Source organism: Solanum stenotomum, chromosome 12 (assembly GCF_019186545.1).
Source record: "Solanum stenotomum isolate F172 chromosome 12, ASM1918654v1, whole genome shotgun sequence".
NCBI lineage: Eukaryota > Viridiplantae > Streptophyta > Magnoliopsida > Solanales > Solanaceae > Solanum > Solanum stenotomum.
In genome coordinates, this window is record NC_064293.1 from 11033753 (window position 1) to 11054475 (window position 20723).

The following is a 20723-nucleotide window of genomic DNA, read 5'->3' on the forward strand; positions in this document are numbered from 1 at the left end:
CATTTTTTGATCTTGGGTTTTGAGTTTCAACCGCCAACTCAGGTTAAAACATGCACCTGGGAATGATCCCCAAGCCGCCAAGAGAGCATCACGATCAATCTCAGAGATAACGCACAGATCAAGTCGAAGATAAAGACAAGACCCTAAGAAAAAACAGCAAGTAGGGATCTTGTAACTCCTATATTGTAGAGAAGCGGAGTTCTCTTTCACCCTCACTACAACAAAAAATGATTTCTAGCAACAATTATTTAGTGGCAATAAACTAATTGCCGCTAATTTATTTTGTAAGCATAATTATTAGCGGCAAATTTACATTAGTGAGTAAAAATTATATCTTTTATGGCAATATAGACAAATGGCCAGAAAATATTAGTATTAACTTACCGCCTTACTGGAATTATTTTTTAAGAATTTTTGTTTTCCCTCCCTTTGTTCATAATTCACAAAAAAAATAATTTAAAGAACCAAATCTAAGGAAGAAGTAACCGTAATTTGCCTCCATGTCCTACTATCTTTTTGCTCTCGCCATCATCTGCCACCAATCTATATCTCTCTCCCTTATCTTTTCTGAAACTCTATTCACCAAAAACCAATCTTTCACTCCATATATCTTAAGCACTAAAGTATCAAGATAGCTGTAATATCCAATTTGTTCAAGAGATACTAATTAATTGGTCTATCGTCTCCTCACGCTTGCACAATCAACTACTTAAGATTTTTAGTGATCCTGCTTATTCATATAACTTGTGAGGATTTTGATCTGTTAATTGAAACATACAAGTTCAAAGTCCTTAATCTAAATAAATTGCAACACTTCAGATTTATTTGATTAATTAAAATTAGTTTTTCCACAACTACTCATTGATCGCTGCAAATTAAACAATATTGCCTCCTTAAAGATGGTTGATTCCCCATGATTTATTATGGTAAATGCTTCTCAATTTCATATATTATTTTTCTTCGTGACATCAGCTCTATGAACCTATAGTAGTACCTATGTAATACCTCTTGTAGTGATTTAAAGGTGCACTTCTTTTTGGTTTTGTTGCTTAGCTTTTTATGGAATGTTTTTGACTTGGCAAATTTTGGAATTAGGAGTAAGGAATGCACATATCCTTTATTTTTGCAGCATAATATTAATCCTATTTAGTTTAGTTGGATGTTGTTGATAAGAATAATTCATATTTTTTATAGTTATAATTTTTTTAATTTTGATTAGGGGTGGGCATGGTATGGTACCGTAATTGAGACTTCGATTCAATAATTTAAGTTCTTGGTTTTAATAATACTATACCATTACCATACCAAATTTATTATGATTTGGTATTTCTAAGTTAGATTTTGGTATTTTACGGTATGTTAAATCAGTAACCACCATTTATTCAACTTTGACTTATACATACTCATATAATAGAGAATTATGACTTAAGCTTTTCCAAAATCATCTAAATTATATCATACTAACACCTTACATGTGTAAAAATATATATTAAAAAAAAGCACATGTAGCTCCCGTTGTTAATCAGTTGTATAACAAAACATTTCAATTAAGATAGAGTAGTCAAAGTTTCAATGTCTGGTCTTTTAGTTTTTTTCTTATACTAGGTTGTANCGACATAAAAATACCAAGGGTAGGATCCTTTTTCAGATATCTAAGTAGGTGAATAACAGCTTGAAGGTGAGGCTCTCTTGGATCCTGCATGAATTGGCTAAGGTGCTGAACACTATAGGCAATGTCCAGTCTGGTATTTGTGAGGAAGTTTAGCTTCCCAATCAGTTTTCTGTAATAAGATGGATCAGGAAGGATAGGGCCTTCTTTTGCTTTAAGTTTGACATTTGGATCAAGTGGAGAGGACAAACAAGTGTAGTCGAACAAATCATATTCTTTAAGTAAGTCCAATGCAAACTTTCTTTGTGAAATAAGGACACCATCAGTAGTATATAGAATTTCCATGCCCAAGAAGTAATTCAACTTCCCTAAATCTTTGATCTTAAAGGTTGCATAGAGGAAAGCCTTTAGGTTCTCTATTTCCAAAGAATCTGTCCCAGTAATGATTACATCATCTACATATACAACTACAAAAATGGTAGAAGAACTGGTTTTCTTATGGAAAGGAGAGTAGTCATTTTCTGAGTGTACATAACCTTTGATTGAAAGTGCTTCTGCTAACTTAGCATACCACTGCCTGCTGGCTTGCTTCAAACCATAAATAGACTTGTTTAATCTACACACCAACCCTGGTTTATCAAGAGCAAGACCCTGAGGTGCCTCCATGTAAACTTCCTCATGCAAATCTCCATGAAGAAAAACATTGTTCACATCTAATTGGAAAATATCCCAGCCTCTCTTTACAGCACTAGTAATCAATGATCGGACAGTAGTCATCTTGACAACAGGGGAAAAAGTCTTTGTATAATCTACTCCTGCTCTTTGAGTATAGCCTTTGACAACTAGTCTGGCTTTAAACCTCTCAATGATACCATCATCCTTGTGCTTTACTTTGTAAACCCATTTGCATCCTATGGCTTTCTTCCCTTCAGGTAAAGGAACCAGATCCCATGTGTGGTTGGCATGTAATGCTTCATATTCTTGTGTCATGGCTGTTTGCCATGCAGGATTGAGAATCGCCTCCTCAAATGATGATGGTTCACTATCATTGCAAACATTGTTAACCAAGTGCTGACTAGTTAATGCTAGGACATCAGGAGCAATGTGACTATGTCTACAAAATAATGAGTTTAGAGATAATGGTGTGGAACAAGTTGTTGTTTTGGGTGTAGGACATACATAATCTAGCAGGTAGGTAGGTTCTTTGTGGGTTCTAATAGATCTCCTTTGAGGTTGAGTAGGCTGTGTTTCAGGTACAACATCATTGTGGGAGTAAGGAGGTGTAATGGTGGCAGGACCAAAATTTGAGGTTACAACACTAGTGTTCCTTTGATTATCATAAATAGGTGCAGCACTAGGTAACACATCATCAATGAACACATCTGCAGATTGTGCAGATTTTGACACAGATTTAGAGACAGCAGGAAAGGAAGACCCCTTTGGAGACAAACTAAAAGGAAAACATGCTCATGAAACACAACATCTCTAGAAACATGCAGTCTTTTTGTGGCTAGGCTTAATACCTTGTAACCTTTCGTTGCAAATGGATATCCAATGAAGATGTGTGGTGTGGCTTTGGGGTCAAATTTATCTCTGTGGAGCTTAGGTATAGTATGATAACATAGGCATCCAAAAGCTCTCAATTCAGAATACTGTGGTTTCTTATTGTGAAGGACTTTAATTGGACATTTGTTTTTTAGTGATGTGGTGGGTAGTCTATTTATGATGTGTGTTGCTGTTAAGATGCATATCCCCCAATACTTTAGGGGTATTTGTGACTGAAACATTAATCCCCTAGCAGTCTCAAGAAGGTATTTGTGTTTTCTCTCAACAATGCCATTTTGTTCGGGTGTATAAGGGCATGTTTTCTGGTGGATTATTCCTTTGGCTTGAAAGTATTTTGTGGCTTCAGTGTTGGTAAACTCTAGGCCATTATCAGACCTAACAGATTGAATGGTAGTTTTAAATTGGGTTTCAATCAGAGAAATGAATGTTCTGATAACTTGTAGGGCATTGCTTTTGCAGCTTAATAAATGTGTCCAAGTAGACCTGCTAAAGGCATCCACTATGGTAAGGAAATATTTGTAATTGTCATGAGTCGGAGTCATCATAAGAATATTCCCCCGCACCACAATGTACACTTCATTGAGTCCCATGAGAAAATGAATCAATCTCCTAGATTGTTCTGCCTTATGTGAGTTATCTTTTGCACCACAAGTGCAAGTACATGTACATTGTCCCTGGGCATTTAGAGTGCACAACTCTTCCCATAACTTTTTCAATCTAGTATAGTAAGTAGTGATATCGAGATTTCCTTGAGTTATGTCGTTAATTTCCTTTTGTATTTGGTATAGCTTCGCACCATTGATTTGATCATATCGATCCTCTAACTCCTTCCAGAGCTCTATTGAACTATTAACGTATTCAACACTATCTGCAATTTCCTTAGTAAGAGAGTTAAGGATCCAAGAAGTTACCATATCGTCGCACCTCTCCCATTGTCGCAGTTGAGATGAAGTTGGCCCTGGTTTCACACATTCTCCGGTGATGAAGCCGACTTTGTTCTTCACAGATAGGGATCGCAGAACACCTCTTCTCCATGATCGATACCCGATTCCATCAAATGGAGTTGGTACTAACATTGCACCGGGATTATCTGAGGGATGCACATATAGTGGACTGGTTGTGTCAACTGTTGGTTGTCTAGCTAAGCCCAAATGAACAACACCGACATTTTCAGTTTGATCTCCTATGGTGGAAAACAGAAAAAACAGAGGAGAGATCGATAGAAGAGATCGATAGAATAACGAATGATCGATTTTAGATTGGATACGAAATTGTAGAGGATTACTGCAAAAAGCAATTCAGAAGAAGAAGAAGGAAGAAGAAAAGCGAGGATGAGACGACGAAATCGCGGAATTTAGCCGTGTGGCTCTGATACCATGTCAGATTCAATCCAGCTCAATGTTGAGCTTCAATGGAGTAATCGACTCCATTGTTGGGAGAATGAAAAAGCAATTTGTAAAATGAAAACTGTATATATTGAATTATCTACCACAAGTGAGGTTTATATATGTACATGTAATGTGAAGTTGATGCTATAGCTGCCTTAACAAACTAACAACTTTCTAACCGACTATTCTAATCACATCAGCTGACTACTATACAGAATACATAATTATCTAGTCTAAGCTATAGCTACTCTAATACTTCAATAGCCTCCTTAAAGATGGTTAATTCCCCATGATTTATTATGGTAAATGCTTCTCAATTTCATATATTATTTTTCTTCGTGACATCAGCTCTATGAACCTATAGTAGTACCTATGTAATACCTCTTGTAGTGATTTAAAGGTGCACTTCTTTTTGGTTTTGTTGCTTAGCTTTTTATGGAATGTTTTTGACTTGGCAAATTTTGGAATTAGGAGTAAGGAATGCACATATCCTTTATTTTTGCAGCATAATATTAATCCTATTTAGTTTAGTTGGATGTTGTTGATAAGAATAATTCATATTTTTTATAGTTATAATTTTTTTAATTTTGATTAGGGGTGGGCATGGTATGATACTGTAATTGAGACTTCGATTCAGTAATTTAAGTTCTTGGTTTTAATAATACTATACCATTACCATACCAAATTTATTATGATTTGGTATTTCTTGATTTTGGTATTTTACGGTATGTTAAATCGGTAACCACCATTTATTCAACTTTGACTTATACATACTTATATAATAGAGAATTATGACTTAAGCTTTTCCAAAATCATCTAAATTATATCATACTAACACCTTACATGTGTAAAAATATATATTAAAAAAAAGCACATGTAGCTCCCGTTGTTAATCAGTTGTATAACAAAACATTTCAATTAAGATAGAGTAGTCAAAGTTTCAATGTCTGGTCTTTTAGTTTTTTTCTTATACTAGGTTGTACATTTATTAGTATTATTATAATGATATATAAAAACTATTTTGTGTTTAATTATAGGGGATCATCTCAATATTTGACAAAACGAGCATATTTGTTGCTTGGTTTCAAGTTTAAGTTCATCCTTTTAATACATCAACTAGCATAAGATATCTTTAGTTTTAATTTGTGTTAGAACAAGTTTCTTTTAATACCAAAGTGAATAATTACAAAGCCAAAAAAGTGCAGACCACTTGATTTTCAAAAGAAATTAAAGAAAACTATGGATATGCATAACATGTAGAATAGCTACTCCTATCGATTATAGCAAACAACACCAATTTAAAGAGATATTACAAACTTCGTCTGACTAAAAGCTATTACAAAGAAAAGTAGGAAAATAATTTTCCATAAGGAACATTGTTAAGTCTTTCTAATGATACGTTCCATTTCCGCAAGTCCTTTCCCCTGACATGAAGTGTTATTTCACTACAGGTGTTTCCCCTCAAAGAAATCAATACTCCGATCCTAATGTTAAATAGTAGTTGCAGTTGGCTCATGTTTAGTTGTTCCCCTTAATTTTTTTACATCACAATTGTCTTCTACATTAAATATCAATGATGTCGCTTCTTCAACTCTCAAGAGATCAGTATATTTTATATTTATATCAGTTACATTGTTGTGACTTATATATTTTATAAACTAACTTACTGTATTTCCACTTGAATTGGTTAAAGTTGGAAGCTACTTTTATATTTTATTTGTGGATCATGTTGCACAGTTTTTTTATATATTAGATTTTTATCTTTTGACATTCGCTTATTCTACTATTTCAGGAGATACAGTATGATGTTCAAAAATAAGATGAAGAGGATCACAAGTTGTTTGAGAGTTTAACATTTAGGGTGTTAGGTAGAGCGTATTAGAAAAAATAATGCATGTATTAGCCTTGTATATTACTAGTACCTTGTTTGGTGCTTTTTTTCAACCTATGTATAACTAGCACTCTATTGTTTATTAAGGTGTGCATTGCTAATACCATGGATTTCTAGGTATTAGCAATGCAATGGTTTTAATGCATGCATTAAAATGATAAAAGACCCAATTGTTCCTCAAAATCTTTTTTACATCTTTTCCACCATGAAAGTGGAGGGTATCTTTGCAAATAATTTTTTAATGCATTACATACTATTTTTAATGCATCAATGCATTAAAATAATCTATGTATAATTAATGCAAGCATAACTAATACATGCATTATTAATACAACTCTATTTAGCATTATTCTTATACATTCTACCAAACGACCCCTTACTACTTTGTGTCTATTCAATAGGGGTCAATTACAATAGTATTTTAGCTCAAGTAGTGTAATTTTATTTTTTTATGTCGATGATACATTAATATTATAAATTGGTACTTGATTTAATATAACATATAATATTATTGATAATTTAATTAATAGTAGCATTTTTCTTCAGAAGTTCTTTCAGTGCATAAAATGTTATTATAAATTAGATAAAGGGAAAATTCAAATATAGTATTTATTAATAGTAGCATTATTAGTTGAATATTCTACAATGATATATTGTACCTTTCAATTGCTACTAAAAGTATGTATTTGTAGTGACAATTAATTGGATTTAGTGACAATAAAATAATTCGAAAAGTGTGGACATTCACATTTTTTGGTAGATTTAATTAGCCACAGAATTGACATTAAAACATGTTACTTTTAGTTGAAATTTAGTTAGCTTTAGCAGCAGTAAAATGGACGCTAAAAGGTGAAAATTAAGGCATTTATAATGAATTTACCCGCCATTGTAATTACCGCTAAATAATGGTAATTAATGCATGTGACTTGTAGCGGCAATAAAAACACTCTTTACCAGCAATCCACGAAATGGCTGCGAAAGGCTTTAGCGACGCCAGTTTCAACGGCCAAAGTTCAATGGCTGGTAAATGTCGGCAATATCTATTGCCACTACAGAACATTTTTATTGCCCACTAAAGACCATTTTTGTTGTAGTGCCTCCTCTACACAAATTCGCGAACCATTCATTCTTATTCATAGCCAAACTCCGTAGATCTAAGAAAAAACAAACATAAATCTTTACTTTTTTCTTTAGATTTACGAAGTTCCGGTATCCCCGTCCTAATATCTTTACATAAGTGTGTAGAGCTCTTCAAGGGCTATCTTTGGATATAAATTTTATGTCCAAAATTCGTCAAAAAAAAAATTCGGCGAAGTTTTTCGGCGACCCCCATTGATCCAAAAAATTATGTCAATATTTCCCCCTCTCATCCTCTATCCAAATTCGTCATTATCACATTTTTTTTAACCATATAAGTTATTTTGGTGTCAGATTTGTATTGTTTTGTTAGTATTTCTTTAAGTTTTATCATGTTGAAGTTTTGCTGTTTTGCTTGGATTTTAATTTTAATTTTTATTTTTCTGCCTTATTTGTTGTGTTTGATCTTCAAAACAGTTTAGATGTTTTGATTTTGTGTTAGTGGGCTGATTTTCTTTTGATTTTTGTGTCTTGGTGAAATGGGTCAACATTTGGGCCTATTTTAAAATTTTCAGATAACCCATTTAGCTATTATTCAATTAATGAATAAAAGAAATGGGTCATCTAAGAGAGCAATGCAGTCTATTTAATTAATCTTATCTTGGAAAAAGAAAAAGAAGAAATTTCATTGGTCATCTTGAGTGGCACATTGAGAAGGTAAAAAGTCAAATACATGCATTGACTCTTAAGTTTTCAAAAAGAGTGGGGGGTTTATGCTCAACACCTATTTAAATCTCATTCTTCTTTCATTTAAAAAAAAAACAAAAAAAAACAATAGAGAGGAACAAAAAAAAGAAGAAAAAAGAAGAGAAGAGGGAAAATTTGAAGAAGAAAAAATCATAAGAAATAGAGAGTAAAAAGTCTTCTTCTAGATAAAGAAAAAAAAATTCAGCTTTGTGTGAGTTCGTGGTTCAACTAATTTGCTTCCACTATTTGCTTGTCATCTTTAGGTATTTCTTTTTTACATTTCACAAGATAATCTTAAATTAATGTTTCATGTTCTTTTTATATTTTGATTAAGTTGTTTATATTAACTTTGTTTTGATTTAGTTAAGTCTATTGTGAATTTTATATGATTATGTTTTATTATTATGTACATATATGTTTGTTATTAATGTGTTGTTTAGTTTAATTTACCTTATCGTAGGATTGATAAGCAAGTTCATGCTTTGCTAAAGAAAAAAGAAATAATATCAAAGTTTTTTTTTAGTTTCTGGTCATTTTAAGAAGAAAAGAAGAGGGTGTTTTTTTTTTTTTGCAAAACAAAACATAAAACTGGTCATTTTTGCAAAAAAAATGTAAATCTGGTCGTTTTTTGCAAAAAATGTAAATCTGANCTCTATCCAAATCCATCATTATCACTTTTTTTTTAACCATATAAGTTGTTTTGGTGTCGAATTTGTATTGTTTTGTTAGTATTTCTTTAAGTTTTATCATGTTGAAGTTTTGTTGTTTTGCTTGAATTTTATTTTTTATTTTTATTTTTCTGCCTTATTTGTTGTGTTTGATCTTCAAAACAGTTTAAATGTTTTGATTTTGTGTTAGTTGACTGATTTTCTTTTGATTTTTGGATCTTGGTGAAATGGGTCAATATTTGGGCCTATTTTAAAATTTTCAGATGACCCATTTAACTATTATTCAATTAATGAATAAAAGAAATGGGTCATCTAAGAGGGCAATGCAGTCTTTTTAATTAATCTTATCTTGGAAAAAGAAAAAAGAAGAAATTTCATTGGTCATATTAGGTGGCACATTGGGAAGGTGAAGAGTCAAATGCATGCAATGATGCTCAACACCTATTTAAATCTCATTCTTCTTTCATTTAAAAAAAAAGAAAAGAGAGGAACAAAAAAAAAAGAAGAAAAAAGAAGAGAAGAGGGAAAATTAGAAGAAGAAAAAATCACAAGAAATAGAGAGTAAAAAGTCTTCTTCTAAATAAAGAAAAAAAAATTCAGCGTTGTGTGAGTTCATGGTTCAACTAATTTGCTTCCACTATTTGCTTGTCATCATCTTTAGGTATTTCTTTTTTACATTTCACAATATAATCTTAAATTAATGTTTCGTGTTATTTTTATAGTTTGATTAAGTTGTTTATATTAACTTTGTTTTGATTTAGTTAAGTCTATTGTGAATTTTATATGATTATGTTTTATTATTATGTACATATATGTTTATTATTAATGTGCTATTTAGTTTAATTTTTCCTTATCGTAGGATTGATAAGTAAGTTCATGCTTTGCTAAAGAAAAAAAAAACAATATCAAAGTTTTTTTTTTTAGTTTCTGGTCATTTTAAGAAGAAAAGAAGAGGCTGTATAAAACTGGTCATTTTTGCAAAAAAAAAATGTAAATCTGGTCGTTTTTTGCAAAAAAAGTAAATCTGATTATTTCATAAATTATATTTTTTTCTTGAATAAATATATGAAAATGATTATTGAAACAAAAATACAAAATCGGCTACTTTTGGTTAGTAATTTAACTATTAAATAAAATTGGCTATAATTGCAATTTTACTTCAAATGAGACCAATGTGTCATTTTGTGCAAAACTAAAAATTTCACTAAAAGGGTCATTTCTAAAATTGTATCAATATGAAAAAAAAAAAATTAGTATATCACTATTTGTTTTAAAAAGGGCTTAGTCATTATTCTATTAAAAATATATATATACTCTTTTTTTTTTTTTTTGTTATTGTCAAGTAGTGATACTTAATATATATATTTGTTTCTTTTTTTTAAAAAAAAACTTTAATTAGCAATTTGCAAAAAAAAAATAATTTTTTTTATCATGTCTATATATTGTAACAAGTTCATTTATTCATTATTTTTTTTGTTATTAAATAAAAATTGGAGTCAATAATTATCAGTCTTTTCTAAAAAAATAAATAAAAATTTAAATACCACCATGTGTTCAGTTACGATCCTTGGTGTGTATTTTTTATTAAAAAAAAAAGGGTCTTGTGTGCAGTTACGCTCCTAGGACAATCATTTTTTTAAAAGAATAAAAAATAAAAAAAATTGGTAACTAACACGAATTTACATTTTTATCCAAAAATAAAAAATAAAAAATTAGCAAAACATAAGTTAATAAAGTGATCGTGCTAGAACCACGGGACTCGGGGAGTGCCTCACACCTTCCCCCGGTCAATAGAATTTCTTACCCTATCTTAGTTTCGTAGACTAAAGAAAATAAAGAGTTTTTTCCTTTTAAATTAGGAATTACCACGTGACTTGGAACACCTAAAAAACTCAATTCCAAGTGGCAACTAAAAAAAAAAAAGTTTTCCTTTACTTAATTCTTTTTTTAAAAAAACTCGCCACATCCTTAACAATTGTAAAAAATGAAGAGGTGTGACAATAATCACATGTTCCACACGTTGAATAGTGAAACAAGGCCCATAAGCTATATCAATTTTTACACCTCTTCCATCTATTGTTTTAAATGAACTAATTATAAGCTCATTTTTTAGAGTGATGAGCATGTTATTTTTTGAAAAATAATCCTAAGTGATTTGGTTTGAATTGCTCCGTATCGAAGTGTGCCTTGTTTAGGATTAACAGGATCGTTGGAAGCATCATTTACGATGTAAATCGATCTGTTTTTCCCTCCCATGGTACTACTACCAAAGCCTTTAGCACAATTGGCTAAAGCTTGGCGATTTTCGGACCAATTGGAGTTTGATCACCAACACGAGTCTATAACGTTCATTGTTTTTCCATGCAATGAAGAAATAGAAAAATGTAGAAGCCATGAAATCAAACAGAGGGAATTGAGTTTTCCCATGGCTTAGGCTTTATAATCTTTGTAACGTAAAAACCGTAAGAAAATAAATGGAATGAACAATTTGGGGCAGCTTGTTATCTGTATATTTGTACAATAAGGTCTAATGAGACTTTAAATGTTGGGATATGAAATTTCTACATTGAAGACTCTGCTGAATTACATCTCATAAACATCATGAACATTATTAATTATTTGCTCATACAATCAATCATAGGTAATACTCCGTCCACTTCAATTTGTCAATCCAATTTTGATATTGTATGGAGTTTAAGAAAGTAAGTAGATTTTTTAATTTTCTGGTCTTAAACTAAAGATTAGTAGACTGAACTAAAATGTCTTTGAATATTGTAATCTTAAACATGCGATTTGAATGAAATTAAAGAATTGTCAAAAAGAAAAAGAACATTCTTTTTTAAACGGGCTAAAAATAAGACAAATATATTAAAATATAGGAAGTATGCTTAATAAATACTCCTCTAGTCCATATTTAACGAATTGTTGAGATTTTTTTCATACTCTAAAATAAGTGAATTGTTCAAAGTTTAAGAGGATTGTTGATACTTTTTATCATATTTATCCTTCATTTAATAAGGTTATTAACTACTTTACATTTTTTAGGAGAATAAATTGAGAATAATCAATTATGGACTAAAAGGAATAGGTAAAATAATAGATTGACTTGTTGAATATATATATATACACGGAAAATATACCACAAACAACAATATACATTGTGTGATAATTATGAGTTATGATATATATAAATATATATATATATATATATATATATTACATATTTTTGGTTAAACTTATATATTCAAGTTTAACGAACATTTAATGTTAGATTATGCAAATCTATAATTTTTATGTTGAGTTATTGTCATTATTATTACGAACATTAAATATACTATTGTAGTAACACTATCTTTTAATTATGTGCTCATCCATTCAGTTAAACACATATTTTCTTAGTTTTTTTTGTCACGATCCAAAAATTGGACGTGATGACACTTGTTTATTTCCACCGAGAAAAGTCATGTTTAACCCAAATGAAACGAAATAAGTGTGAAAAGATAAAGCAAGAACATGATAAAAACAGAAAACTAACACCCCAAAATCTGGTTGTCACGTGTACAAGTCACTAATACATAAAGTGCGGAATTAAGAAATAAATACAAGTCTCAAATCTTTGTTTCTCGAATAGAAAAAGTATAAAAAGAAGAACTAGAGGGTCAGCTGGGATGACAAGCAACTACCTCTCAATAGTTCTCTGACAAGCCTCAGAGATAGGAGAAGGAGAGCAATCACGCTACACCGGGCTCGGAACATACACAAGTGTAGAAGCAAGGAGTGAGTACCAACAACACGGTACCCAACAAACAACCTAATAAACAAAGCAACTAGCTAGAAATCGAGTACTCCTTTCATCCCAATTGAACCTTCTCACACTACAACCTGCATAGAAATCAACCCGATCTAACAGTTCTACAATACACAACTCACAAGGCTCAATAATCACAGTTCAATAGTCACAATTCAACAATCAACATGAATCAAGTAAGTCATCTCAAGTATCAAGTAGATCAATCACAACCAACAAGAGCATCAATCACAATTAACAAATAGGACAAACATACACTTCAAAATGCATCACGTCACAATAATCAAACTTTTGCGGAATCATTTTCCTTCGGCACAATAACACTAGCCAGAAACGTTTTCCTTTGGCACAATATCACTAGCCGAAACCATTTCTCATCGGCTTTATATCATGTCACTACCCGAAACCATTCTCAATCGACTTTATATCATATCACTAGCTAAAACCATGTTCAATTAGCTTTACATCATATCACTAGCCGAAACCATTTCCCATCGGCTTTATATCACAAGTCTCATCACGGTGTACAACAATCAATGCACATAAGGAAGTTTACACCATAGGAAAGAGACAACAATTCCAGCAATTCAAGTCCACATGCATACTATCAAGCATTTCATCAATCAATCAAATAGGGGCCACCACAAGATAATTCACAAGTATCATGATCAACACATAGCCTTTTCATTTAAACCTATTTTTATTCATTAAGATTTATCAAGTGGAACAATGAATCCCTCACCTCATTCTCATTACTCCCAACACATACAAAATGAAGGCAATACACAAATTATACTAGATTACAATATTTAGGAGATCACTTGTCTTAATTCAATGAACTAGCCACTCCAAACTTGAGTATTCCCCTTCCGACCAATGTCCAAAACCACACAATCTATAACAATCAACTATGCATAATAAATTTCTAAAAACAACAATACCCACTTCGATTTCTTTGAAAAATGGGTCAATCAACTTAAAATCTAATTTCTAAAATAAGGTCTGAATCCAAAAATCAACACTTGAAAATTTTACTCAAGGCCTTAGGAACTCATTGGTGAACACCATTTTGAAAAACGACTTAAAATCTGTTCACAATCTCCATTTTAGTTTAGAACTTGAGTTCTTGAAAAAACCTTGTCATTTGCCAATCAAAATCCCACATTTATATGTTAAAATCAATAAATAATCAAAAGGAAATGAAGTTTTAGGATCACAAAAACTAACCAAATGATTTAGCACAAGAAATCTTTTCAAAATCGCCTCCAAGGATTTTGATAAGCTCAAAAATGAAATAGGGCTTAAACCTTGAAATTTTCAAACCAAAAACCCTCTCTGATGTCGCTTAAGCGAAACCCATAAAAAAATGCAGGTCTCACTTTTGCGAACCAGGCTTTGCTTAAGCGACCATCGCTAAAGCGAGCTCTGGTCCTCTTAAGTGAACTCCACCCAAAAGGCCAGTCTCACTTTTGCGAGCCGACCTTCACTAAAGTTAAGATCACAAAAGCAAAGGCCCTCCGCAAGAGCGAGGACTACAACACTAGAAACATCAGCCAACACAAAAATCATCGAAAGAACCCTCTGGATTCGTTCGAAACCCCGTACAACAAATCATATATGCAAATTGATTATACTCGAGTTTTGTACTTAATAGAACCGTTGAAACACGAATTCAAAGTCTCTATGACAAGCAAGAAACTCACATAACACTTAATCTGACCAAATCAAGCTCGAGACCTCTCGAAAATAAACCATGACCTCACCTAGGCCCGAAATCATCTCACTAATCCAAAAAAAAACTCTCTAAATTCTGATTCGAGCATTCAAACCCCAAATGTTGACCGAAGTCAACTCAAAGGCTAAAATCTCCACAATCTCTAACTTGGGACCTCAAATCCTCAAAAGGACTCTGAATTCGAAATTGATAACTCTCATAGATCAAATTCCACATTTCGGGACTAATGGAATCGATGGAATTTTATTCCAAAACTTGAAACTTCAAAAGACACAGAAAATCACTTCCTTAATAATATTAACCTTTAAAACTCAAAACTTACAAAATTCTCAACTTTAAACTCAAAGTTTGAAACCATCTTTCAAAACTCAATCATAAAAGACTCAAGGTCAAAGTTGGGAGGGGGAAAACGGTAAATTCATGCAACTTTCCAAAAATGATCAACCGACTCATTATATTAGCCACCACTAAAAACCATGTTCGCCCTCAAACATAAAGCAAAAAAAGCACCTAAAGTCTTGAAAAATAGAAGATATCTGGCGCGCATATCCGACTCTGTCTTCCAAGTCGCCTTACCAACTGAACGATACTTCCACTACACCTTCACTGAATCAATCTTCTTAGTCCTAAGGTTTCGGACTTGCCTATCCAAAATTGCTATGGGATCCCCCTCAAAAGATAAATTTGGACCTCAATTGAATCAAGATAAAGTACATGGGATTCATCCGACACGTACTTCCAAAGCATGGAGACATGAAATACAAGATGCATAGTTGACAAGTTAGGTGGCATGGCTAACTTATAGGCCATCTCTCCCACACGACTCAAAATATCAAAGGATCTAATAAATCTAGTGCTAATCTTTCCCATCTTTTCGAACCTCATCACACCCTTCATGGTGACACTCGGAGTCAAATATGATCCCCTTCCATGAACAATAGAGCTTGAAACTCTCTAATCTGCATAAATCTTATGTCAATAGCCTACCCTATATCATACGGTCCTGCTCCATAGCATCTTTAAGCAAGTATGTATCAAATGAGTCCATCTCAGCTAAATAAAACCATCTGATCAGAGATCTACATCGTCTGTCATTAATTCCTCAAAAGGACCATCTAAATACTGGAGTGATAACTGTTGTTATAGGCAAATTCTACTAAGGGCAAATGTTGATCCCATCTAGCACCGAAATCGATCACAATATGATTCTCTGTTTGAGGGTGAAAATTTGTTGTCATATCTAATCGAGTACCCAAACCATACTATAATGCCTTCCAGAAATAGAAAGTGAGCAAAGAAGCTCGATCAGAGACAATAGAAACCGCGACTTCGTGTAGTCACACAATGCGACTGATATAAAACTCAACTAACTTCTCCATCGTATACTTCACTTAAACCAGTATGGAATAGTTGGAATTGGTCAACCTGTCAACAACCACCCAAATTGAGTCATAACCACCCACAGTGGTAGGTAGTCCCACAACAAAGTCCATAGTTATCCATTCTCACTTCCAAGTAGGTATAGGTATCCTTTGAGATATACCTCCGGGCCATTGTTTCTCAAACTTGACTTGTTAGGAAGTCAAATAACTAGAAACAAAATATGCAATATTCTTCTTCATACCATACCACCAATAGTGTTATATCACATCATGATACATCTTCGTTGCCCCCAAATAGATAATATATCGAGAATAATTGGTCTCTTCAAGAATCAATCTAATCAACTCACCCACCTTTGACACATATATCCTACATTTAGTCCTCAAGATAACCTCAGAATCAAGGATATTCTCCTTGGTTTCCCCTCTCATCACCTTATCTTGAATGAGCTACAACTTCTTGTCAGCAAATTGGCGCTCACGAATTTGTTGAACTAAGTAAGAACGAGCCTCTATAAAAGCAATCAAACCACTCGTCTCCTTATAAATCTGTAATCAGATGAGATTGTTGGCTAATCTCTGAACATCTCTAGCCAATGGTCTCTCCTCCACACTATTAGTGACAAGACTCCCGATGTAAGAAGTCTTCCTACTCAAAGAATCTGCCACCACATTAGCCTTATCTGGATGATACAAGATAGTGATGTCGTAGTACTTCAATAGTTCAAGCAATATGTGTTGCCTCAAGTACAGATCCCTCTGACTGAAGATGTATTGAAGACTCTGATGATCCGTGAGAACCTTACAATGAACCCCATACAGATAATGTCGCCATAGCTTAAGCATAAACACTACGGCAACAACCTCTAAATCATGGGTTGGATAGTTCTTCTCATGGGTCTTCAATTGACTAGAAACATAGGCGATCACTTTACCCTTGTACATCAGAACACCACTTAACCCGACTCCAGAAGCATCACGATAAATAGTGAAGTCCACACCTTTCTCGGGTAAAGTCAAAACATGAGCCAAGTCAACAAGGTCTTGAGATTTTGAAAACTCTCCTCACACTCATCAGACCACTAAAGGCTCACACTTTGTCGAGTCAATCTGGTCGAAGGAGATATAGTAGTAGAGAAGGTCTACACAAATTGTCTATAATAGCCTACAAGTCCCAAAAAACTCTAGATCTCAGTAACTAGCATATGTTTGGTCCAACCTCTAACTGTCTCAATCATGGATGGATCTACCCGAATACCCTCCTTAGACAACATGTATCCCAAAAATACAACAAAATCAAGCCAAAACTCACACTTTAAGAACTTGGCATAAAGCTTCTCTTCCCTCAATCTCTAGAGTACAATCCTCAAATAGTGATCATAATCCTCCCCAGTCTTGGAGTACACCAAGATGTCATCAATGAAACTATCATAAAGGAATCCAGATAAGGTCAGAACACCCCGTTCATCATCTCCATGAACACTGCATAGGCGTTAGATAAATTGAAAGACATCACAAGAAACTGATAATGCCCATAATGGGTCCTAAAACTTTTCTTCGGGATGCTTGTTGCCCTAATCTTTAGCTAGTGATACTCGAACTTCAAATAAATCTTTGAAATTAGAGATACACCCTGAAGATGATCAAACAAGTCATCAATACGGGGAAGAGGATACGTGTTATTCATTGTTACCTTGTTTAACTATCGGTAATCAATAAACATCATCATGGTTCTATCCTTCTTCCTTACAAACAGAATAAGAGCACACCATAGAGAGACACTAGGGTGAATAAATCACTTACTCAATAAATGTCACGATCCAGGGGTACCCCCTAGATGTAACAAGGTGTACAAGACCCCGATAGGTCTCATATAAGCCATTTAGCTTTCATAACATAAAGTAGTAGAAATGAGCAAAAATTTAAAACATTTTAAAACAACATTAAAGTTCATAAAACAAAGCGGAAGTCTATTACACTTTGTCTCAAACCATCTAAAACATGAATATCTTGGGACACAACCCATACAATAGTTCTAAATATAAGATGAAAGACATAAGGAAATGGTGGTCAAATCCTCGAATACTATGAGGACTCACCAATCTTCAAATCTCAATATACTATGATCCTAGCCACGGGGATGAGAGTCGATATTGCCGGACCCTACATTTGGATAAGAAATGTAGACATACCATAGATATTAGTCAACATAAGACATATACCATAAACATAATAGATAACAACATAAGTCATAAACATAATCAATGAACATAAGTCNTGGATGAGTTCTTGACGTTTAGACGTACCTTTGGAGTGTTAGAAACAACTATGAAACATAGGTACAATACCAAGGAACATGCATGAAAAAGTGGGGAATGAATGGGAAAGGTTGGCGTCCTTGGCGCTCTGAGAGGCGCGGAGCGCCAGCTTTCAGACCTCAGAGAGGCCTGCTGGGCGCTCTGCTAGGCGCTCTGCCCCAAGGGCTGGACTTCAGAGTCCCTTTTGGGGCGCGCTAGCTGGCGCGACGCCCCAACCCTTTTTCCCTGAAAATTCAACTTTTCTCCTTAGTTTCTCCAACTCTAAACCTTCTAAACTTCAAAGTTTCCAGCCCCAAACACTTAAAATCATAAATCCCCTTAATAGAAAATGGATTCAACTCGAAATCACAACAGGAAACATGTCCCAAATCAACAAGAAACTTCAACAACAAAACTACAGCTTCAACAACCACAAACTTCAACAACACAATCAATATTTTCTCGAAATTAAAACGAGTTTGGCGTGTGGGGGAATGAACCAATGCAACACTATGATCTCACATACCTGAATAGGGATCACCCCCGATGAAACCACGACGATCTCCTTGCTTGTTCTTCTCTTTCTCCTCTTCTTCTCCTCTTCACTCACAAACCCTCACTCTCACTCTTTTAAAAAGGGAAAAACTGATCTAAAAATCAGTCTAAATCCCTAATATAACCAAAAGAATTAGTTAGGGAAAAGACCAAAATATCCTTACAAATTCGGGGTGACTTCCCTGTACCAACAACCCAACTTCCAAAGGGCATAATTCACTCATACGAACTCGGAATCGAGCAAACTCGGCGGCGTTGGAAAGATCATTCCACGAGCTTCGCAAACATAACTTGAACTACACCTAAATCATCCTGAGGTAGGAGTTATGACTGTTCAAAGTTGGCCAAAAACTCACTTTTTCCATACTTAGCTAAATTTTCCAGATTTCTAATTCTTTCCAAAAATGACTATTCCCAATTTCCAACTTCTTCATAGTTATTTCAAATTGCCGGATGTTACATGAACATCTCTAGACAATGGTCTCTCGTCCACACTATTAGCGACAAGACTCCCGATGCAAGAAGTCTTCCTACTCAAAGAATCTGCCACCACATTAGCCTTATCTGGATGAGACAAGATAGTGATGTCATAGTACTTCAATAGTTCAAGCAATCTATGTTGCCTCAAGTATAGGTCCCTCTGACTGAAGATGTATTGAAGACTCTGATGATCCGTGAAGACCTTACAATGAACCACGTACAGATAATGGCGCCATAGCTTAAGAATAAACACTACGGCAACAACCTCTAAATCATAGGTAGGATAGTTCTTCTCACAGGTCTTTAATTGACTAGAAACATAGGCGATCACTTTACCCTTGTACATCAGAACACCACCTAACCCGACTCCAGAAGCATCACGATAAATAGTGAAGTCCACACCTTTCTCGGGTAAAGTCAAAACAGGAGCCAAGTCAACAAGGTCTTGAGATTTTGAAAATTCTCCTCACACTCATCAGACCACTAAAGGCTCACACTTTATCGAGTCAATTTGGTCAAAGGAGATGTAGTAGTAGAGAAGCTCTACACAAATTGTCTATAATAGCTTACAAGTCCCAAAAAACTCTAGATCAACCTCTAACTGTCTCGATCATGGATGGATCTACCCGAATACCCTCCTTGGACACCATGTATCCCAAAAATACAACAAAATCAAGCCAAAACTCACACTTTAAGAACTTGGCATAAAGCTTCTCTTCCCTCAATCTCTAGAGTACAATCCTCAAATAGTGATCATAATCCTCCCCAGTCTTGGAGTACACCAAGATGTCATCAATGAAACTATCATAAAGGAATCCAGATAAGGTCAGAACACCCCGTTCATCATCTCCATGAACACTGCATAGGCGTTAGATAAATTGAAAGACATCACAAGAAACTGATAATGCCCATAATGGGTCCTAAAACTTTTCTTCGGGATGCCTGATGCCCTAATCTTTAGCTAGTGATACTCAAACTTCAAATAAATCTTAGAAAATGGAGATGCACCCTGAAGATGATCAAACAAGTCATCAATACGGGGAAGAGGATACGTGTTCTTCATTGTTACCTTGTTTAACTATCGGTAATCAATACACATCATCATAGTTCTATTTTTCTTCCTCACAAACAGAATATGAGCACACCATAGAGAGACACTAGGGTGAATAAATCACTTACTCAACAAATGTCACGATCCAGGGGTACCCCCTAGATGTAACAAGGTGTACAAGACCCCGAGAGGTCTCATATGAGCCATTTAGCTTTCATAACATAAAGTAGTAGAAATGAACAGAAATTTAAAACATTTTAAAACAACAGTAAAGTTCATAAAACAAAGCGAAAGTCTATTACACTTTGTCTCAAACCATCTAAAACATGAATATCTTGGGACATAACCCATACAATAGTTCTAAATATAAGATGAAAGACATAAGGAAATGGTGGTCGAATCCTCGAATATTATGAGGACTCACCAATCTTCAAATCTCAATATACTATGATCCTATCCACGGGGATGC

General features: G+C 33.9%; 1 protein-coding gene across 1 annotated transcript; it reads right to left on the reverse strand.

Annotated features, from left to right (window-relative positions):
• Window positions 1-16426: 16426 nt before the first annotated feature.
• LOC125847089 (uncharacterized) lies at window positions 16427-20266 on the reverse strand. The gene is made up of 4 exons (XM_049526796.1): window positions 20181-20266; window positions 19941-20061; window positions 19184-19609; window positions 16427-16876 (listed from the first exon to the last, which is right to left on the reverse strand). Exons 1-4 carry the CDS (start codon window positions 20264-20266, stop codon window positions 16427-16429), a joined length of 1083 nt encoding a protein of 360 aa, XP_049382753.1.
• Window positions 20267-20723: the final 457 nt, after the last annotated feature.